General features: G+C 40.9%; 1 protein-coding gene across 1 annotated transcript in view; it reads left to right on the top strand.

The window, feature by feature from the left end:
* The window catches only part of LOC307228932 (teneurin-3), a gene marked incomplete at its 5' end in the record, with an annotated part of 375,882 nt that overhangs the window by 311,608 nt on the left and 42,455 nt on the right, over positions 1 to 21,819 (top strand). The window contains 5 exons of the mRNA XM_079998784.1: positions 10,233 to 10,304; positions 12,170 to 12,347; positions 15,371 to 15,495; positions 15,881 to 15,988; positions 17,680 to 17,834. Coding sequence (XP_079854910.1) covers positions 10,233 to 10,304; positions 12,170 to 12,347; positions 15,371 to 15,495; positions 15,881 to 15,988; positions 17,680 to 17,834 — 638 coding nt within the window. The remainder of the gene's footprint in view (positions 1 to 10,232; positions 10,305 to 12,169; positions 12,348 to 15,370; positions 15,496 to 15,880; positions 15,989 to 17,679; positions 17,835 to 21,819) is intronic.

Below are 21,819 nucleotides of genomic sequence, written 5' to 3'. Positions count from 1 at the left end.
TATTAAAAATACATGGAATATCAATTGCAATCCTATGCACAGGATAAGTAATTGGTATTGGAAGAAATATAAATATAATAGTGTATATAACCCTACAACCACCTCTGCAAGCGCTTGGCCCATTGGAATCAAAAGCGGAACACACATACAAAACACTCAAGCGTGAGTGTTTGTGAAGCCGCAGTCGATGGAGTGTAATCCCCCACTGACCAGCGGGCATTTAGGTTAACGAGTAGCCTCTCCTTCCCTGAAAAACGATCAGGTCAGTGCAACATTGGAGCAGCCATTGCAGAAAATGAGTTGGCATGTTTGATAAATGGTGTGTGATTGTGTGTGTGTGTGTGTGTGTGTGTGTGTGTGTGTGTGTGTGTGTGTGTGTGTGTGTGTGTGTGTGTGTGTGGGTGTGTGTGGGTATGTGTGTGTGTGTGTGTGTGGGAACACTTTGTTTTTCCCATAGTAGGTGAATACGGCTTATAGCCATTAAATCGCTGTATCTAACTTTACAGCTGTCAAGATGATTGTTGTCACACTGGCTCTGCTTTCCGGGATTGTGTGTGTGTGTGTGTGTGTGTGTGTGTGTGTGTGTGTGTGTGTGTGTGTGTGTGTGTGTGTGTGTGTGTGTGTGTGTGTGTGTGTGTGTGTGTGTGTGTGTGTGTGATTGAGTGACCTTGGAATATTGAAAGACACACACACACCACATACACACACACACACACAGGCACTTTTTCCCCCTTGTCATCTCGCTGCTTTCTCCTCTTCCTCATACCGTCTGAAAATCATATGGTTGCTGTATAAAGTTTTCGGCTCAGCCTCACCATCAGCCGGTGGGAATTGAATCTGGGGCGATGATTCACAGCTTCTCTCTTACCCTTTGGGGTCCAATAATTCACTTCACTTAAAAAAAAATAGTTTATTTTTATTTCAGACCCACATTTCCCCTTTTTCAATCAAATCGAATATAATTTTAAAAAATATAAAAAAAAAACATCTCGAAAAGGTGTTCAAGTGGCTTAGTCCATGATTAAACAATTGTCCGTTTAGCTCAGTCCTGCCTCCTGGATACTGATCTACCTATCTATCTATCTGTCTATCTATCTATCTATCTATCTATCTACCTATCTATCTATCTATCTATCTATCTATCTATCTATCTATCTATCTATCTATCTATCTATCTATCTATAGTATATATCTACTGTATCTATCTATGTGCCGATACCAATTTATAAGTGAACCAAATATGAAGCTTTTCTCCGATCATTTTGACAGTGGAAGCTGTCGCTGTGATGGCTTGTCCTTCATTAAATGTATAGTATAATTTCTACATCTAAAAGGAATAACAATTTGAATAATTCATCAAATTGAGATGCAGGGAATTGACCTTTCAACCTTGCTTCATCGACCTTACCGATAAATGGTAATATAGATGCCATGTTGCCTTCAGGTGCCTTCCATCTCCGAAAATATATAAGCAGATTGGAGTCTTAAAAGTACTACTAAAAGGGTGTTCATTTGGTACCTTAATGCCAATCCCCAGCTGTAAATACTCAAACACACACATAGACACACACACCCTAACACCACAACCTCTCTCCCTGTCCTCTATCTGTCACCCCATCCATCACATCTCTATTCATCTTTTTCTTCCTCCTCTCCTCTGGGGCTTTGGCCATCCCTACAAGCTGTGTGTGTGTGTGTGTGTCTGTGTGTGTGTGTGTGTGTGTGTGTGTGTGTGCGTGTGTGTGTGTGCGTGCATGCGTGCTTGTGTGCATGCGTGTGTGTGTTGGTGTAAATTGTTGTTGCATTGTGTATTTTGTCCTTGATTATTTGTGTGTGTATGTGTGTGTGTCCGTGTGTGTGTGTGTGCACGCATGTGTGTGTAAAGGGATATCAAGGACATAAAATGCATGCGGGTGCCTTCATTTTAAGCTCTATTTTAGATCAAGCAAGCAACGTGACTCAACACATTTACAGTATTCCCTGTGTGTGTTTGTGTGTGTGTGTGTGTGTGTGTGTGTGTGTGTGTGTGTGTGTGTGTGTGTGTGTGTGTGTGTGTGTGTGTGTGTGTGCTTACTCCTGCCAACAGGATAAATGACAGGACAAATAAAACACAAAGGAATGTTCAGTATTAGTTAAAATATAAATATACAATGGTATATATATAATAACAATGTTCGTGTACAATAAACCGAATGAGAAAAAACATTAATTATAATGGAAAATAACTGACAAAAATAAACCTAAATTAAACAGTAACAGAATGGCAAAAAATAAACCTAATCCTCAAAAATGAGCACTAAGCCGATACCACTATATCAACAAATTGATGGAATACATGATGGAAGTTGTGAAATTGTACGAATGTTTTTGTTTTGTTGTTTATTTATTGTTGCCTACACAGGATGTATATATTGTATTTATAATTGTTTTCTTTTTGGTCAACCTGCCACTTGCTGGAAGTGCTCTATCACAAGTCGGAACGCACTGAAATCGAATTGTGTTGTGTGAGAGAACGGCAATGCTTAGGGGTTGACACACTACGAAAGATTAATTCCACTCATTTTGTAGAGAAACGTAAATAGGCGTCAGGCCAAACATGGCAGTCCACCTTTGAGTGTGTGTGTGTGTGTGTGTGTGTGTGTGTGTGTGTGTGTGTGTGTGTGTGTGTGTGTGTGTGTGTGTGTGTGTGTTTGTGGGCTTGAAAAAAACACTAAGACAGAGGGAGGCAGAGTTTCGGAGCAGTACTGCAGCAGTGTGGCTTTTCCTTTGGGATAAACAGAAGCCATCACCCACTCCCCCACCCCCACCCAACACCTGCTGTCAAACAAGTGCCACAGCTCTTCTCCCACTGCATCCACACCTCCCTTTATCGCTCACTCGATCCCACTGTTTGCTCGTTGCTTTTCAACTTTTTCCATTCCTTTTTTTCCCCATCCTGGAGGGTTTTTTTTCTTCTTTTAGTGAGAAATACCTTTTGTCAGCAGAGCCCTACCTCATATACAGCAGACACACACACACACACACACACAAACACACACATAAACACACACACACACACACACACACACACACACACACACACACACACACACACACACATATACACACACACACACACACGCTGCTGCAGCTTTTTGAGCAGTACCAGCAAAAGTGTGGCCGTAATGGAATTGTGTTGCCTTTCGCTCGAGGCTAGGTGGCTCCAAGCAGGTGTGGCGTTTCAGGGGTTGTTTTCAAACTGCACTCCCGTGGGGGCAGATGCCTAAACACTGGTGCACCCCGGCCAAAATCAAAGGACTCTGTGTGTTTCAACGTTTTTTTTTTCTTTCCCTTTCTCGTTCCCTTTTCTTATTATCTCACGACTGGTTGAGCACTGGTTGACTAGTCTTGACTGGAATACTACAAGTGTAGCATAGAATCAATTTCCAGAGTGGCAATTTGCTTTACAGGAGCTTGTTGCGACAATGTAATGAGCTACCCAACTCATTACACTATGCAGACACACTCACAACCTTCAAAAAAACCCTTGCTCTTTCGGGAACCCCTGAATACCCGATCCTATCGTAGATAACTATTCGACCTAACTAACTATTCTTGTTCCTGTTGAGGTTGACTCAATTCATTTAAACTTAAAGGTATTGATTATAGATTATACACTAACAACATATGAGGACTCATCATATTGCAATAACATATCTTGCACTTATATTCTAGTCGAATTTAGAACCAGGTACTATTGTTTCTTGCCTCTCAAGTTGCTTTGGACAAAAGCATCTGATTAATGATAAATGTCGATGTAAAATGTAAAACAATGTACAGAACCAGGGTAATAGCCAGAGAAGTGAAGATAAAACGAGAATAATGACAGAAACATCATCAGACGTCGGAAAATTGTAGGATCAACGAATTAGAGACCGTAGGTTGCCGGTCACACTGAATTGACTGTACCGAAAGCCTACTGAGATTTTCCACTCTCATTTGTCCCTCTATGCATTATACACACTCCTTTTTTGTGTACAAAAATGCGGGAATGGCTCTTGACAAATCTTTTGACCCGTTTCCTCCTCACTGCGTGCACCGCATCTAATAGCGTCTGCACGTGTGGGAGTGGAGTTGATGCACAGTCTCGGAATCATGTTGCCAATTAGCGGTACACATCGTTCTCCTTGGAGCCGGCCCACACTGTAGGCTTGTTAAAGGAGCGCAAGGCCACACTGGTGTGTCTGAGTGCACTCAAGGGGTGTGTGTGTGTGTGTGTGTGTGTGTGTGTGTGTGTGTGTGTGTGTGTGTGTGTGTGTGTGTGTGTGTGTGTGTGTGTACACAAGAGTGTTTTGTGTGAGTGTGTGTGTGTGTATATCAGGGCTGTAAGAAGGATGTTGAGTGTGCGGTTAGATTCAAGGTCAAATGTATTTCTATCTCTCACTCTCTCTCTCTCTCTCTCTCTCACTCCCTCTCATTTCTCGCACACACACACGCAAACATATATAAAGGGGGGATTTGCGTTCACTTTTTAGCCTGGGGGGGAATCCCAATCTAACTTTGTGAGCAACCACATCCTTCTCGACTTTATCGCTCTCTGTCCTTCACCTTTATTTTTTGAAAATATTATTGAAATCAGGCAGGAATGTGGCTGCCTATGTAGCACAGCTTGATTGGACCCCCTGCCTGTACCCCCCCCCCCCTTGATCATTCAACACCTTTTTAATTGACAGAGAGATGAAAGAAGAGAGAGAGCGTGAAGGACAGGGTTCGATGGAGAGATGCACAGGAGGGGGTACTTGGAGGGAACAGGCAAATAGAAATCCAAACAGAAAGCTAAGGGTAAGGGTTGAGGAGTTGAGACACTGTCACATTCCACAGAGGATGTGCTCTACCGTTTTGCGCAGTATGGAGGTCCAAATAGTTCATTTAAATGAGTACAAAGAAAAATCAAATCAACCTCTTTCATATTCTTTTACTCACCTCGTTGACTATAACTTGCCTAATTCAGTAAAATAGCTTGTTATGACAGATAGGAGCACGCAAACTTTCACACGGACTCTGGTCGAAGTCTAGATGACAATGATCGTAAAAGGTTCTCAAACAGCATAGGCCCTGTCCACACGTATACAGATATTTTTGAAAACTTTGTATTTTCTCTGCATTTTTAGCCTCCCATCCACACGAAAACAGACTCCAGTCAGACAGACTCAAAAAGTTTGACTTTTTGGTCACTGGAGTTTATGGTGACCGAAAAGTGACGCCAGCTTTTGAATCTGGAACCTACGAGCGACGGCCAAGGATCACTGCGTTCCTCCATTAAAAGTTTACGCACCCACACAGTATTGTGTATGAATATTATGATTGTGCCGCTCAAGAAGAAGCTAAATATGCTTGCTCCTGATGTTATTTTGTCAACCCCTACTGGCCTGGAATCCTCACTTAACGACCTACCTGTTTAACGACTGTTCAGACTTACGACCAGCTCTCCGACCAGTCTGTATTGTGCACTGTGTACAATACCGCGGCGTGCGGCTGCGTCTCAGCGTCAAGCATCTATATATATATATATAACTATATATAACTATACATACTATATACACTATATATAGTATATACACTATTTATACTATATACTGTATACTACATATACTGTATACGTCTCATCTCATCACCATTCTCAGATTCGTTCCCGCAGTATGTCAGTATTCACTACACTAGCGTTCAAAATGGCCACGCCCCCTTACAGTGAAATAACGCGGCTCCTCGCTTATCGACCAATTCACTTCACGACCTGGTTGTGGGAACCGAACTCGGTCGCTAAGTGAGGAGTACCTGTACAAACATTATCAATGTTGGGTAAAATGACAACATTACAATCGCAGGCACGATAACTGTAAAAGATCCAGATAAATTCACATGTGTCATGATATGACAAATGTGTGTGTGTGCTGTATGTGGAGTTCAGCGTACCCGAGGTGATACCCGCCGTTATTTAGGTTACAGCGGCATAATGTGGTGGCAGCAGTTCCAACATGGCCGCCGAGTGTTAATAATTCAGCTGCACCACAGGAGGTTCCCTTTGATGTCCCACTTTGAAGAATATCGCCCCCCCCCCCCCCGCCCACACACACACACACACACACACACACACACACACACAGAGCACACACTTTTTCCCTCCCCTTCCCCCCTTTTCGTCTTCTGCCGTCACTCCTGCACACTGCCCCCTCTGCACATTATCGCTCTCTCTCGTCCCTCTCATCTCTTCCTTCGCCACCCCAGCGCCCCCCGACCTCTCCTGCTCTCCTTCTTTAGTCAGTCACTTGCCATCTTTCTCTAAGGAACACTCTCTCTATATCTATTTCTCTCACGAATGCACAATGCATACACACACAAACATATAGTTAATAGTTAATAGTTAATTCGTATTTTCTGTCCCCTACAGGAATACGTTTGACTTTTATTTATACATCACAGAGGCATTTAGTATGTTTTTGTTGCAATACAGTGCTCAGACTTCTGCTCAACACATTGTCACAGCTCGATTCACATCAGTGAGACAACATAACTGAATAAAGCTGCTTTTAGACACCGGAAGCGTGGAGCCTGCGTGGAGCCTGCGTGGAGCCTGCGTGGAGCCTGCGTGGAGCCTGCGTGGAGCCTGCTTATTGCCTGCTGTTGGCAACAGTGCACATGATGAAACATTTTGAAATGCTCTACTTAATACAACTGCTACTAGTACTAGTAGTACTTACAATAATAATAATGATGAGGATGATAAGAAAACACAAACATTATTATTATAATGACATTATCATGAGTATTATTATGACTATTATTAGTATTAAAAATGCTGAAATGCTAAAAAAATGTTGAAATTTTGCCGGAAGTAGCAGACCTTTCTCCCAGTCAGGTGGTGGAGCGTGGAGCTTGTGGAGCAGGGCTCTTTGTGATATCATCATCCAATTTGTTATATATGTGCAAATTGTGGCTCTGGGGGGTCCATTCGCATCGTGCGAGGTGCTTGGTATAGACTCCATCGATCTGTAGTGGTTGCTCCAGGTAGTATCTGCGCTGGGTTGAGACAACCGTTTTCTTTTGATACTTTTGATACTTGCTTTTTTTTGTAAATAAACGCATGCAGTTCGCATCTGTGTCCCTCCATATTTTGCGGCATTCGAGCCAGTCGTAACTAGGGTTGGGCACCGAAACCCGGTACCAATATGGCACCAGTTCCTATACGATTGGTATCGACTGGACCGAATCGCAGTGCAGATTTGGTGCCTCATTTCAGTGCCACTTAAATGCCTGAGCTGTCAATCTCTCCGCCATACACGGACAGGGCTCCTACATTACCCACAATGCAATTTCTTAAAGCGACAGGTCCTGTCACTACCGGATCTGTCTTGGAATTTTTAATAAAAGAGAGATATTCAGGTATACAATTTGTTCAATAAAAGCATGTTCAAAATGATTTATTTCATTTCTTAATTCAGTGTGCATAGGCTAGTCAATGTTTGGGGTCTATGTTAGCAGTTTACCAATTAAAGCAGAGAGACATAGGAACTGTATAGCTAAAAAGCACACTTCAATATTTGCTTATTTATCACAAGTCATATCGTCATCACCATCTTTGCTTACTGTTGTTTTGTGGGGTTTTTTCTTTTAAGTATCGGTTCAGGCACCGTTCAGGCACCAGTACTGTTTTAAAAGTATCGTATTGGCATCGGTATCGAAAAAACCCAAATGATAACCAACCCTAGTCATAACATACAGAGTGTAAGAGCCTATGATGCGTTCGATGGGAATTGTAACTGGTGTTAAGTAGTCATTCTGGGTGTTACCAGGACTCTGAAAACTATAACTAGTCACAGAGAGTCGTCATTTTGTTAGCTAGTGCTGCGTTCAAAGAAATTCTTAAAAATTGTAATTCATTTTAGTAGTAATGGTGATGTAAAGAGGAGCGACAGAACAAACTATGCTCTGTGGGAACTCAAAGATTGAAACACAGTGTATTGGTGTTGATATGAAGTGATGGTGTGTTTTACGGGGACTTGGAAAACTGTAATTCATATCTAACATGACTAACCGGGAACCTGTGTATTGTTGCCTGCAGCTATATTTATTATTGTTATTGTTATTACTAGTATCATTGTCATTATTATTTTTTTATATAATTAATAAGAATAATATAATTTTTCTAAACTCAAACCCATCACATATTTGCAGGAATTCAAAATCATTCTCCTTTCAAAACCCATCATCCCAAAATAAAATATTCAAATAAAAATAAAAACGATGTGCGCGCACACACACACGCACACACACACACACACACGCACACACGCACACACGCACACACGCACACACGCACACACGCACACACACACACACACACACACACACACACACACACACACACACACACACACACACACACCAGTAGCATCCTTTTAATTGTACATTGTGTGTGACCCTCAGAGACCCCTGTGGTGAGAGAGATAAGAGAGAGAGAAAGAGAGAATCGGGAACATGCTGTGAAACGCACACAAATGAACAAACAATATGACGAACATATGCACAACCCACTTAAAGATGTGACCACACAACTTTAACACACACACCCACACACACACACACACACACACACACACACACACACACACACACACACACACACACACACACACACACACACACACACACACACACACACACACTATTTTGTGTCATACTTGCTCATTAGTTTGTTGTCCTAAACACAAATTAGCTTGCATTTGAACTTCTTTCTAGTTTTTAAGAAGAACTATGAGAGCGACTGAGAAAGGGCTTGGGTGTTCCAAACTTCTTCAGCCCTCGTTTCTCATACTGCTCTTCCAGTGCTTAAGTTCACAAAAACCCATTTCACAGCACGAAAGCCGCCTCATCTAGTGAACACATGGAATGCGCAGATTATCACCCAGCAAACGCCTTGTTTTGAGTTGTCTTTGCAAGCGCGACAACTTCAAACCACTAAACAGTAGGAGAGTTGCCTTAATGCACCAGAAATCTAATTCCGTGTTCTTGTCATGTCAGGATTTCAGACCTGCCGAGTCACCCTTATTGATGTGTGAGCTGTAATGATGGCAGGACTTTTTGTCTGCATAAATTGTTCAAACTGAAACAAAGAACCTTTTCCAATACTCCAATTGTCTATTTTTTATGCAAATCTCTCTGGTGAATTCAGTGTTACACAGGGTTCTTACCAGGTCCACCAGAAATGTAATTACTGGAATACCTTGCCTTTAATAGCCCATTTTATGCTGAAATGCTAGAAAAATAGTTGAAAAGAAGGTGACTATTGAACACCTGTGATAATACCCCTGGTTAAACAGAAAACTTTAATTATCTCCCATTTTAGCCATTTTGTTTCGTCTTAACTGAATTTGAAACAAGATAAATAATCATGTACAATAACCAAAGTTATAGCAAGCCATTCAAAATAGACCGTAGACAATTGCTATTTTTCTTATTATCTTTTTATTTTTTCGATGTTTCTCCTCAGGCATGGTACAGTGGTTGTGGGATCAAACTATTACAGGCTTAAGGAGATCATAGGGAGATATCTGTATAGGCACCCATTAATTACTCATGGGCTGTATGCGTTTGTGTTTGTGTGTTTGCGTGTGAATTACACCGAATTTCCCCAAACAAAATCATCTGTGGGGAAAAATAATCTAAAACATAAATCAGTGTCGTAAGCATGCATACACAGAAGCATTCAGGAATACAGTTGCAAACTACTACATACTGTATACACACTCACACACATAGACACACAAAAGCAGAAACACACACTTGCTAACGCAAACACATTTTGACAAGTTTGAATGGATTCAGGAACACAAACATCCATACAAATGCGCAGCTACTAAAGCCATGCTCAAAGCCCAAGTTGGGATGTGAATTAACAGGATACTGAGTGAACAGCAACAGGAAGTGAGGCTGGTTTGAATAATTTGAATAATTGATCAAAAGGAAGGAGCAGGGGCGGCAACGGGCTCTTTTCAAGTGCTTTTAATCGGCACACGGACCTCTATTAATTACCTGTTAATCCTGACCTTTCTGAACCTGAGAAAACTGGGAAATACGCGCGTCATCTGGAAGTAACTCTTAGTTAACTGACAATTTTCCTTTTTTCCCTCTTTTTGTCTCTCTCTCTCTCTCTCTCTCTCTCTCTCTCTCTCTCTCTCTCTCTCTCTCTCCACCAGGCATCTTGTACAAAGGGAATGGAGAGAATATCTTTATTTCCCAGCAGCCTCCCGTCATCAGCAGCATTATGGGTAAGGGCACGCACCATTGGGGGTAAAGGTTTTGTCCCATACTGTCTTTTGGCTGTTTGAAGCCAATAAAGCTAGAACTGACTTACATTTAATAAATGATACTATGGGTGTAACGATTCACCAATATGAATCGTAAACCGGTTTTAACATTAAAGATGGGACTACATCGATACCCGGACCCCTGTATTGATAGAAATTAACCATGAAACGCTTGATGGCCTGATTCTAAAGTTACGGTTGACTGAAGCTTTGCTGCGAAAATAAATAGATCTAAAATAAAAACATAGGAAAAGTGGCACGGGAACTGGCATGGCACAGTCTGGAGGAGAAAGAAAACCTCCCCTCCAATTCTCTGAGTTAGGTTTTTCATTTTCCATACAAGTAAGAAACTAAGGAAAATTATATAAATCTAAATCCTTCTCTAAATCCTTGTTCAGCCTGAACCCTGCGCTGTGTCTCAACGTACTGTTCAGAGCTTCAACTGATTATGATATTGCAACCTTCTAGACGGCGGAAGAAGCCACACGGTTGTTACTACACACACTGAGGTATTGCTACCTTCCAGGGTACTGTTTTGGCCATAACGTACGCCACCAAAGAACACTTCTCCCTCCGTACTCTCTCTCCTGCCGACTCCATCTAGCCACACACACCCCTCCGTACAAGATTGTACGTGCACATTCCCTCTCGTGAGACTTGTGAGCCGCTTGCAGTAAAACACATTATAACAATTTGTTAATTGTGTATTGTTATACTCCAAAGCATCTGGGGTCATTACAATATTGTATTATACAGTATATTACTGTATCAGAATCACAATATATTAGATACTCTTTAATCTATATGCCATAAAGTAATAAAAATACTTTTATTCCTTCTATTTGAAGGTAAGCAATGCCACTTTTATAGAATTGGCTTATTTTAATTAATATTGGAAAATGAATGTCACATGTCTACATTAAACAAGAACTGTATATGATTGCATCGTATCACATTGAATAGTTCCATATTAAAATGTATTGTCCCTGAATCATATTGTAGCCGTTGTATTTACATACATATCGGATCGTCTTATAAGGGAGAGACGCAACCCCTAAATGATACCAATCAGTTTGGTTGGGTTTTGTCGGCATCGGACAGTGGGAGAACCATTATCCTTTATTACAAATTAAATTTTATTTAGAGGGATTAAAGCAACATGGAACATGGCTGTCCCTAGCTCCTCCTTGATATGGGTCACTCAGTTTTACTGGTTAGTTTTCTGTGATTGCTCTGTGTTTTTGTTTTGTTTGTTTTTTTACTCTACTGACTTCCATTGATTTCCTAATTTTGAGTCAAAAACATACTTTTGACTGAAATATGAAGCAGGTTGAAGCAAACACTCATACAATTTTATCGAAAAACCATGTAGGCAATGCATGTAGTGTATCTATTGTTGATCATTTTGACTATTTTGCCTGAGATTGTAAACACAGCAAACCAGCTTGACCAAAATATGCTTCAATTTTTAAGTGAACACTTTGTCAATTATTAACAGCCTACATTGTACTGCAGAGTGGTAAAGTCAAATGTTCATCGAAATCGAAATAATCCCTTTAACTGCAAAATTTGTTTTTACTGAAGAAAACATCCTTGATAATTACCAACCAACACTGTAGTTCAACATCCACTCACAATTAGGTATTTCTGATAGGCACATTTATGCAAAGCCAAAGTATTTTGTAGCAGGTGGGTGGTTACCAAAACCACACATCAGAGATCGAGGAGGCAGGGCCTCTCGGCTTGTAGACGACCTCCCAAACTGATAGGGTATCCCGCCTGCTTAGCAACCCTCTACCCTCCACGTGCTTACTCGCATGCCATAGGTAACGGCCGTCGTCGCAGCATCTCATGCCCCAGCTGCAATGGGCAGGCAGAGGGAAACAAGCTGCTGGCCCCCCTGGCTCTGGCTACTGGCGCAGATGGCAGTATCTTCGTTGGGGACTTCAACTACATCAGGAGGATCTTCCCCTCTGGGAATGTGACCAGTGTTATGGAGCTCAGGTGAGGAGCCATGGGGAATGGAGGACCAAGGACAAAGGATGGAATGAATGACTGAATGGGTGGATGGGTAGATGAGACATGGGTATTTAGATGTTTGGAGATGTTTGCAGGTATTGTCAAAGGTCTTCTCTCATACTGTGATTCAAAATGCGACAGAGAATACAGAGGGGTTTTATAAAGCTCTCGGTTTTTATTTTTCTGGGGGGTTGAGGGTGGCTGGGGTGTGTGTGGGGGGGGTGGGGGGGTGTTGTTTGGTTGCTCTAAATAAAAGATGAAAGAACAGAAGCACTGTCTGGGGTCTAAATTTAGGCACCAATTTGTCTGGTGGCAGAGAGGCACTCTTTGAGAATCAGCCCCCGATCGTTCCTAACTTCCAGATCTTTCAAGACAATGCTTTTTAATGTCTGCCGTGAATCTGCATACTAACCCTTTTCTCTTCCCTTCTCTTCCCTTGTTTTCATGTATTCTTTTTTCTTTTTCCACCTTAATTTATTTTTTCCACCGTGCATTTTCTCTTTTGCACCTTGCACTTGCCGTGTTAAAGAAACAAAGATTTCAGACATAGGTGAGAGTGATTTTAACACTCCTTCTGTTCCGTCAACTGTTAATTCTGGTCTGCCTATTTGCCCCTAACTACTGTGTCTGGGTCTGTCTATCTTTAATCTCTCTCTCTCTCTCTCTCTCTCTCTCTCTCTCTCTCTCTCGCTCTCTCTCTCTCACTCTCTCTCTTCAACTATGCAAGACATACTACTGACCATTGTCATTTACTAATTTTCTGAGTTTACTACTTTAAACACATATTTAGAACTTTTTTGGCCTAATTGTATTATTGTATCTGTTTTGATCAGTCTCCAGAAGTTGCATCACAACAGTGAAAATCACAACTTGAGTAAACCTGTTTTATTATGGAAAATACAAAAACACTTAGGGTCCGTAAAATCTGTGCTCTCACGAATATTGTAACTGAAAATGTGACTGTTCGTATCAGTCACATCGCCAGCCGGTGCCAATAATGGCGAGTGAAAGTGAACGTGGTGCCCACTTAAATTACCGTTTCGACTGGTTGAGTCAAAGAGGCAGAACGAGTGTGAAGAAATGGTTTTATTCGATGGCGATACTGTAGTATGCAACATTTCCTCTTGGGGTTTAATATTGATAGTGTTAATATTAGGGCTGCCCCCTGAAAGTCGACGAGTGGAATTATCAGTCGGTAACCCGACTTTTTTTTGTTATTTTCGGTGTCAGTGTGAATTACAATAACAGGATAAAACAGATAGAAGCTTAAAAATGCACAGGGGTCAATAAGGAATTATAAATAAGGGGAATCATAAATACATTTTTATATGTGTGACTCGTCCGCATCTGGACACAGACGCAAGCGGCTCTCCAAATAAAACAACTCCAAATAAATCAACTGTTGTTTTAAGATTCTTACGCTACCAATGCTCTTACCGATACTGCTTATCGAGCCAGTACTTTAACAGTACTCTTGTCTGTTCTCTTTTTATTTTTTATTTATTTTTTTTTTTTAAGAGAAAAATTAAGACAAATTAATAGCAGAATTAACAATGCTTTATTTTCAGAGCATTATGCATGGAGAGGGGGGGCGGTCGTGGTGCAATCTGCACTTGCCATGCCATTGTCACTCACTCAGAGCAGGGTCTCCTCGTGCGTGTGTAAGAGTGAAGCAGAGGATGCCGGCCCAGGGAAGAGGGGGAGGAGAGTTGTCTCTCTTGATAATAGCGAAAATTCTTCTCAGACGAATATCTTAATCTTATTGCAAGTTACTGTAGGACAGGTTGTATAGTCTCGACCACCAAATAGTCGAATATTCGGATTAAACAGCTGAATCCGATTCGACTGACAAAATTCTGAGTCGGGTACAGCCCTAGTTAATATACTGTTCATCGATATCCCTTTAAAAAATATATATATATGAAATTGAATGTGTATCTTACACGCACACACACATACACACACTGCTCCGTCAAAGGCTTTAAAATATAATTGTTTAACGTCCGCATTTACCAATTCAGTAAGATTTGTGAAAACAAGGTATCCTGTCTTTGTCCATAAACAGTCCATAACACTGTATTCTGAACATATGGAAAGATGTTTCAAAGAAAGATTTGGTTTTTTTTAAGTAAGTAAGCTAGATATATGTAAAATATGTAAAGACATATTTTCCCAAATATAGCCGAATAATGTTAAAAAAAAGTTTGATTTATTGTTCATTTTCAAGAATCAAACCGCTTGCGCTGATGTGTTGTCTGAAGTTGTGGGCCTTCAACTTCCACACACCACGTTTTCCTTTTTGCCCTCCAAATCCCCCCCCCAAGTTTATTTCAAGCTCGTCTTAATTAACACCAGGATCTTCTGGTGAATCCCACCAAGTGCTTAGATGTGCAGCATGGCCAGCGGCATAAAAAAAATAAATAAAAATAAAAATGTGAGCGTGTATCAAAGCTCGTATTGTGTCTATGTGTGCGTAGGAGCCTGGCAGCGCGCAAAGGAATGATGGATCTTGTATGACAGTGTGGCAGTCGTCATTAAGAGTGTGTCGAGACAACTGATGGCCTATCACACTCGCTTAATTTCAAACAGACACAAACAGACACACACACACTCTCACACACACACACACACACACACACACACACACACACACACAAATACACACGGAATCACGTAGGGCACTCGGACACACAAATTCACACATTATCAAGAAAGCTTTAATAACAACGGTGAGGGTGGAGACGAAAATATTCATACTTGTACGCAAAGACAGAAGGGGCAACACGAACACACACACGCGGACACACAAGTCAAATAACACCAGCAGCAAGATAACACCAATTATTGTTCACACAATTCCTTGCAGCCCCCCCCCCCCGTCATGTCCCCGTGATGAAGACCTTTTGTCGCTGACTGAGGTTTCAGTGACATGTTGTGATACCACTAAGCTGGCCTGTTTTTCTATCCCATTTCTCTCTCTTTCTCACTCCCTCCCTCTCTCTGTACAGCAACAACCCAGCTCACCGTTACTACCTAGCGACCAACCCTGTGACGGGGCAGCTCTACGTGTCTGACACCAACTCACGCCGTATTTATCGGCCCAAAGTGCTTAGCGGCGCCCGTGAACTTATCGGTAAAATACAAATATTTGAATTGTTATACTATATATATATATATATATATATATATATATATATATATATATATATATATACAGTATTTGAATTGTAATTCTGTAGCTGCTTTTTTTGTTATATTAGGTTGATAATTGATGATTAAATGAATAAATAAATGCTTCAAAAAAAGACTACAAAAAAAACTCCAAAATAGTTTTTTCACAATGCAGAGAACTCAAATTGTCATCGGGAGGCGATATCTCTAAAAAATATTAAAAAAGATAAACGTTTGATCGGCAGCACTGAGAGCTAAAAATGGAACGAAACAGAAAGTTGGCTTAGAACTTCCCCGTTGTTCTTAATCAGCGGAAGAACTGTAGGTGCTTCTGCCTGTGTGTGTAGGTAATGGAGAGGTGGTGGCAGGAACAGGCGAACAGTGCCCCCCATTTGATGAAGCCCGGTGCGGAGATGGTCGAAAGGCTACCGAGGCGCAACTTCTGGGACCTAAAGGTGCAGCATGTCACACACACACACACACACACACACACACACACACACACATGTTTGCTATGACTATGGTACATTTTCATCAACTCAAATACAGTCAAATATGAAAAGAAAAATAATAAATGGTATAAAAACTGGAAAGGTTTCCTCAGAAACAAATGGAAATAAAATTAAAAATACATAATTTAAAAAACATTAAATCAAATTTCATTGTTCAAAATATGGCCGGAATTGAATAATAATAATAATAATAATAATAATAATTATAATAATAATCAAAATCTGTTAATATGTTGCCATTGATGGAGATGTTTTGTGCCAGTCCTACTTCATGTAAGTGTGCTTCTTACTTCTTTTCTATATTCTTTTCTATATTATATTCTATGTTCTATATTATATGTTGTCTGTTCTTCTAATTGCATAATCATACACGTATACCTTTGGAAAAATTGAACCCGTTAAGTAATGTTTTCAGAAGCAATTTTAGCGCACAGTAAATCTTTTCTCCCACACTGAGTCAGATAAAATAAAGTTGCTCTAACTAATGACACCTTGAAAATGCCTTTTCTATAACGGATAACAAATAACAGATAACAGATAACAGATAAGATTACATGCAATCTGTCCTCAGAAATTCAGAATCAAAATTACATGAAAACCAAAACAAAAATGAAGCGGGAATTTCAAATTGAAATGCTAAATTACATTAAAAAATAATTTAGCATCTGCTAAATGGTGAATCCAATCCAAAAAAATCCAATCCAATCAAGTAAAAAGAAAGCTGAATAAAATCGTAATTATATATGAATAGAATTACTGCTTAAAAAAAAAAAACTTTGCTTGCATCCTGTTTAACATTCAGTCCCCAACAAAGCAATATCCACCTTGCTTTTCTGTTTGGCCAGACCATTCTTTGCCAGAGGATGCACCATCAGAAACAGTATTATTAAAGAGGAGAGAGTCAACGCTTGTCAGTCATTAATGAGAGAATCTGAAAGATCAAAGTTGGCACCACCAACGGAACTATTGTTAGCCTCAAACGTCCCAGCCGAGAGCGTTAACAAGATGGCCTGAGCGAACCGACTTCTCTGAAAGTGATTTGGACAATTCAAGCTCCAAGACCTATTTACAGTGGCACAGTGCATTGCACTGCTGTCTCACAGCAAGAAGGTCCTGTGTTCGTTTCCCACCAGGGGCACTATTGTCACTGTGCTACGGAGGGTATCCCCTGCTGAGGGGACTTTCTGTGTGGAGTTTGCATGTTCTCCCCGTGCTCACATTGGATTTCCTCCATAACATCTTAAGAACCCCCCACTAAAAACATGCACAAGAAACATCTTCTGACCAGCGATTGAAGTTGGTTCCCGGGTGCTGTACTGTAAGCTGCCCTCCGCTCCTCGATGGGGAAAAATGCAGAGAAGACATTTCACAGCGTGTGTGTTGGCTGTAGCTGCACGTAATGTGTGTGTGACAATAAAAGATGAGCTAAAGCTTGTCCAGATTAATAATTCATTAATTTATAGTATTATCTCACAAGTTTTACCCTTTCGCTCTGGCTCTGACAGGTTCACTTTACATTGGACGTGTGCTTCGCTGAGGTCCGATGACAAAGTGTTTATGAATGGAATTGAATTGCATTAAATCTTCCTCCCTGCATCCCCCTCGCTCTGCCCATCACTCCCGCACAAAAACAGGCATCGCAGTGGATAAGAATGGCTTTATCTACTTCGTGGACGGCACCATGATCAGGAAGGTGGACCGCAATGGCATCATATCCACGCTGCTTGGTAGCAATGACTTGACGTCCGCACGACCCCTGACCTGCGACACCAGCATGCACATACGACAGGTGAGTGCCAGGGTATAGAAATGTCTTTAAGGGCAATTTGTAGGTCGGCATACCCAGTGAATTAATGTGTGGGGAAATGATGTAGCAATTCTATTTTGTATTTTATTTAGAATTTCAGCTGGAGTCATTTTTGTATTGGAATTAGCCGCGCCCACCATAAAAGTCTGACATGTCCGCGAACTTGAACGTGACCTCACAGGTGTGTGACGGAACAGAGCTAGTGCTACAGATGAACTTGGCAACTTGGCAAGTGGAAGAGCTGCAGAGAGCTCAGAGTGTGTTTTTATTTTTGATTTACAGATAGTAATGATTTTGAGTTAGTTTCCGACTTGTGTGAAACATAAACATCCGCTCCATACATGTGAAAAATATATCATATACAAAAATAGAAATATGTCTCAGTACGGTAATAGAAAAATAGGCAATATGCCTATTATATATAGTTTATAATATATTTTGGGACAAAATACCACATATTGACTTTTCCAAGATATCCCATACATCCAAGCTTATATAATTTGGATATATCACACTATATTTTTCAGCACACATCCATATTTGTTTGTTCCTTAACAAACAATAATCAGTACAAACAATAAACAATAATAAAATAATCTTACTTCCGCACATAAACACACACACACTGAAACAGGGCTAAGTCCAGTTTATATGTCAACTGAAACGACCCCTGAGTATTAAATGCCTGTATTCCTGTAACGTGGGCAGAACGAGTAAGTGTGAAAGTTCTGCAACGCAGTAAAAAAGGCTGATGGCACTGTGTGCAGAGATGAAGGGAGTGTGTCCGCTGCAGTTCAGGTTAGCTCAACCTCCTGGCCTCTCTCCTCAACGCCTCCTATCTGTCTCCCGCTGCGGAGGCTAGCCAGAGTTGACTGCTGGAAAGTTGTGTGGTTCCACTCAGAAGATTTGTGAAACCGCAGGGGGCGGCGGTTATTTTTTCTTTTTCTTTTTTTTTATTGCTGGCCATTTCTTTCGCCTATCTCTCATTAGTGTACATGTAAAAAAAAAAAGAAAAGAAAAAAAGGAAGGAGTTTATTTATGTAGCTCTTTTGTCATAGCTGTGGTCTCAATGGGCTTTACAGGCCTGCGTTTACAGGATAATTCAACGGCACCCATTTCTAAGCCCTCAGGGCGGCACGGAAATTAGCCCTCGAATGAAAAATGTGTGTGTAAGCGAGTTTGACATTGTTAGTTTAGGGGAGAGTTCAGTTTAAAGGCGCCAGTGCCAGTATTCTACGAAAGACAGGGTTTTGGGTTTGTATGCAGCAGTGTGTGCAAGCCCCCAGAGGGAACTATTACCCTGTACAGCCAACAGTTCCGCAGCAACTCCTTCCCCTAACCCACATGTGTCAAACTCAAGGCCCGCGGGCCAAATCTGGCCCATCACGTCATTTAATGTGACTCGCGAGAGCTTAAAAGGCATATAATTGTCTTTAAATAAAAGTCTATGCTGCTTTACAGCGTACAGTGACTATAAACTACATCTCCCACAATGCATGTCGATTTTGTGACCCGCGAGATGACGGCATCCTGCCACTAGATTGCAGTGTTTCCATATCGCTGTTTAACTAAAGCGGTTTTCTAAAATGGGATGGAGTTTAAAAAGATCTACAAATAATCACATAATGTCCAACAAGAGAAAAATGGATGCAGAGGGAAGGCAATTTAATGAAAGATGAGAAAGTGAATACATGATTGTGCTTCAAGGAGAAAACTCCTTGTCTTCTGTGTTACGAGGCAGTGTCGGTGATTAAGGAATACAATTTACATCAGCATTTTGATACCAAACACGGAGCCAAGTATGCTAAATTTAGCCTTCGAGAAAAACATCATTGTTGTCCAAGAATTAAAAGGCAGACTGCAATCGCAGCAGAATATGTTTAAAAAAGCTACAGGCATAAATGATACAGTGGTGAAAGCTAGCTTTAAAGCTAGCTTCCAAGTGTTTTCCAGAGGATGCATTTTTGAAGCGGTGCATGCTAAAGGTATGTGAGCAGGTGTGGCCTGACCAGACGCAGACTTTTAAAAATGTCAGTTTGTCAAGAAACGCCATCGCAGACTGAGTTAAGGAACTAGCAGGACCTCAACATCACAACTCAGCTGGCCGAAGAGACACGCAGTTACCTGGCTTTTTCCTTCGCTGTTGATGAAAGCACAGACAACAGAGGCGTGAGGGCAGACTTCACTGTCAGTGAGGAGCTCTTGGATGTAGCTGCCATGCATGGGACGACGAGGAGGAGGGACATTTTTGATGCAGTGGAGAGCTCCGTATGTACAACTAAATTACGCTGGGAAAAGTTGGTAGGGCTAACTACGGATGGCGCACCTGTAATGTGTGCATCACCTCATCAACTTCACCCAGAACTTGACCAATATAGTTGTGAACTGAGACAACCCTTGTTGTTATTTTGAGTTAATTACATGTACTACTTTGTATGTGTAGCAATGTATTCAGTGTGTTTACAGGTGTATGTATTCATGCAGCCAAATGCTTACTGTAATCAAAACCACCTCTCATTAGTTGGATGTATTTGATGCCCTCTGCAAGGCTGTCTGCGGCCATTTGTTTTTGTAAAATGCAAAAAAAGTTTTGAACAAGGTTGATATAATGACTTGTGTTTGATGACATTTGTTTTTGTTATTCACTTGAAAACTTTGATCTTTGATGGAGTAATGTGGGTTTCTTAACCTGATAAATTAAAGAGATTTTTGTTATAATAACACAGAGCAATGTGCTTACATATATTTTGACATTTATGTAAATGCATGTACAATATTTGTACACTGGAATAAATAATAATCAAATGCAGAGACAGTTATTTTGCAATATGTTAAGGAGTAGTTACATGTATACAGTCTTAGAGTTACAACCAGCCCTTTGAGGGCAACCATAATGCTGATGTGGCCTGGGGTGAAAATGAGTTTGACACCCCTACCCTAACACATGGTGGTCCTGACCACCATGTTCAGGGATGTTAGTGCATGTTTCTTTTTCCTAAATTACTGTCTTGTTTGTTGTTTAATACCTACTTAAGTGAACTTTTGCCTCAGCCATAATGCTTCGCTGAACTGGTGTATGGCTTAGCAGGAGAATGGTGAATGATGTTGAATGATGGTGCATGGTGCAAAATTCAGAAACGTCTGTGCTACCTTTACGAACAGTACAACTCCAGTTCTACGCTTAGAATGTATTTTTGTAAGATATATTCATAGGACATGGAGTTGAACCAGCACATGGCATATATGACTCACAACCCATTACATTAGACAACATCAATATTTGAACTCCAAAGTCACAGTTACTTTGACCTGACCTCATATGGACCAAGAGTGGGCAGTAAATGTAAAGTTTTTCATAAAGTCACATCGATTTCCTGCTTACTTTCCAAGACTGTCTTACAGACGCCTTCAGGCCCTGACACTATTTGTTGCGTGTGCAGTTTTCCGATTGGCTGGTCGGCCATATCGCTAAACAGAGAAGTCACAGAGGTCACTGAACTCAGAGGCAAACTGCAAGGATTCGATTAAGACGTTAGACAATTGTCAGATATCTATGCGTAATCATGTTGTGTTTCTAACACGACAGGCAGACTCAGGCATAGAAGTTCCCCATAAAAGCGATCACAGGCTTTATTGGAAACAATTTGGAGCTGCTTTGCTTTCTTAGACAATTATCGCACAGCTCATTCGAGGGCAGTCCACTGTGAGTGGCTTTTATTAAACAACCAGAAATGATTTATACTATTCATAGATAGCCAGTAATTAATGAAGTTCATTTTCAGAGTTCTCTTCCCGCTTAGAATGAGTTTCTTGTCAGAAACGCAACTAGCTGGGAAGGTAATCTGGGCATGCCCTCTCGCTATGCATGAAGGATCTGAACTGCTGCGTTGCAACCTTAATTGGTCGTAAAAACCAAATTGAAGCTCATTCTTCTCTCAATCTCTCTCTCTCTCTCTCTCTCTCTCTC

Source organism: Zeus faber, assembly GCF_960531495.2.
Source record: "Zeus faber genome assembly, chromosome: 4".
Lineage (NCBI taxonomy): Eukaryota > Metazoa > Chordata > Actinopteri > Zeiformes > Zeidae > Zeus > Zeus faber.
The sequence above is the reverse complement of the archived record's forward strand: the minus strand, read 5'-3'. Positions and strand labels throughout refer to the sequence as shown.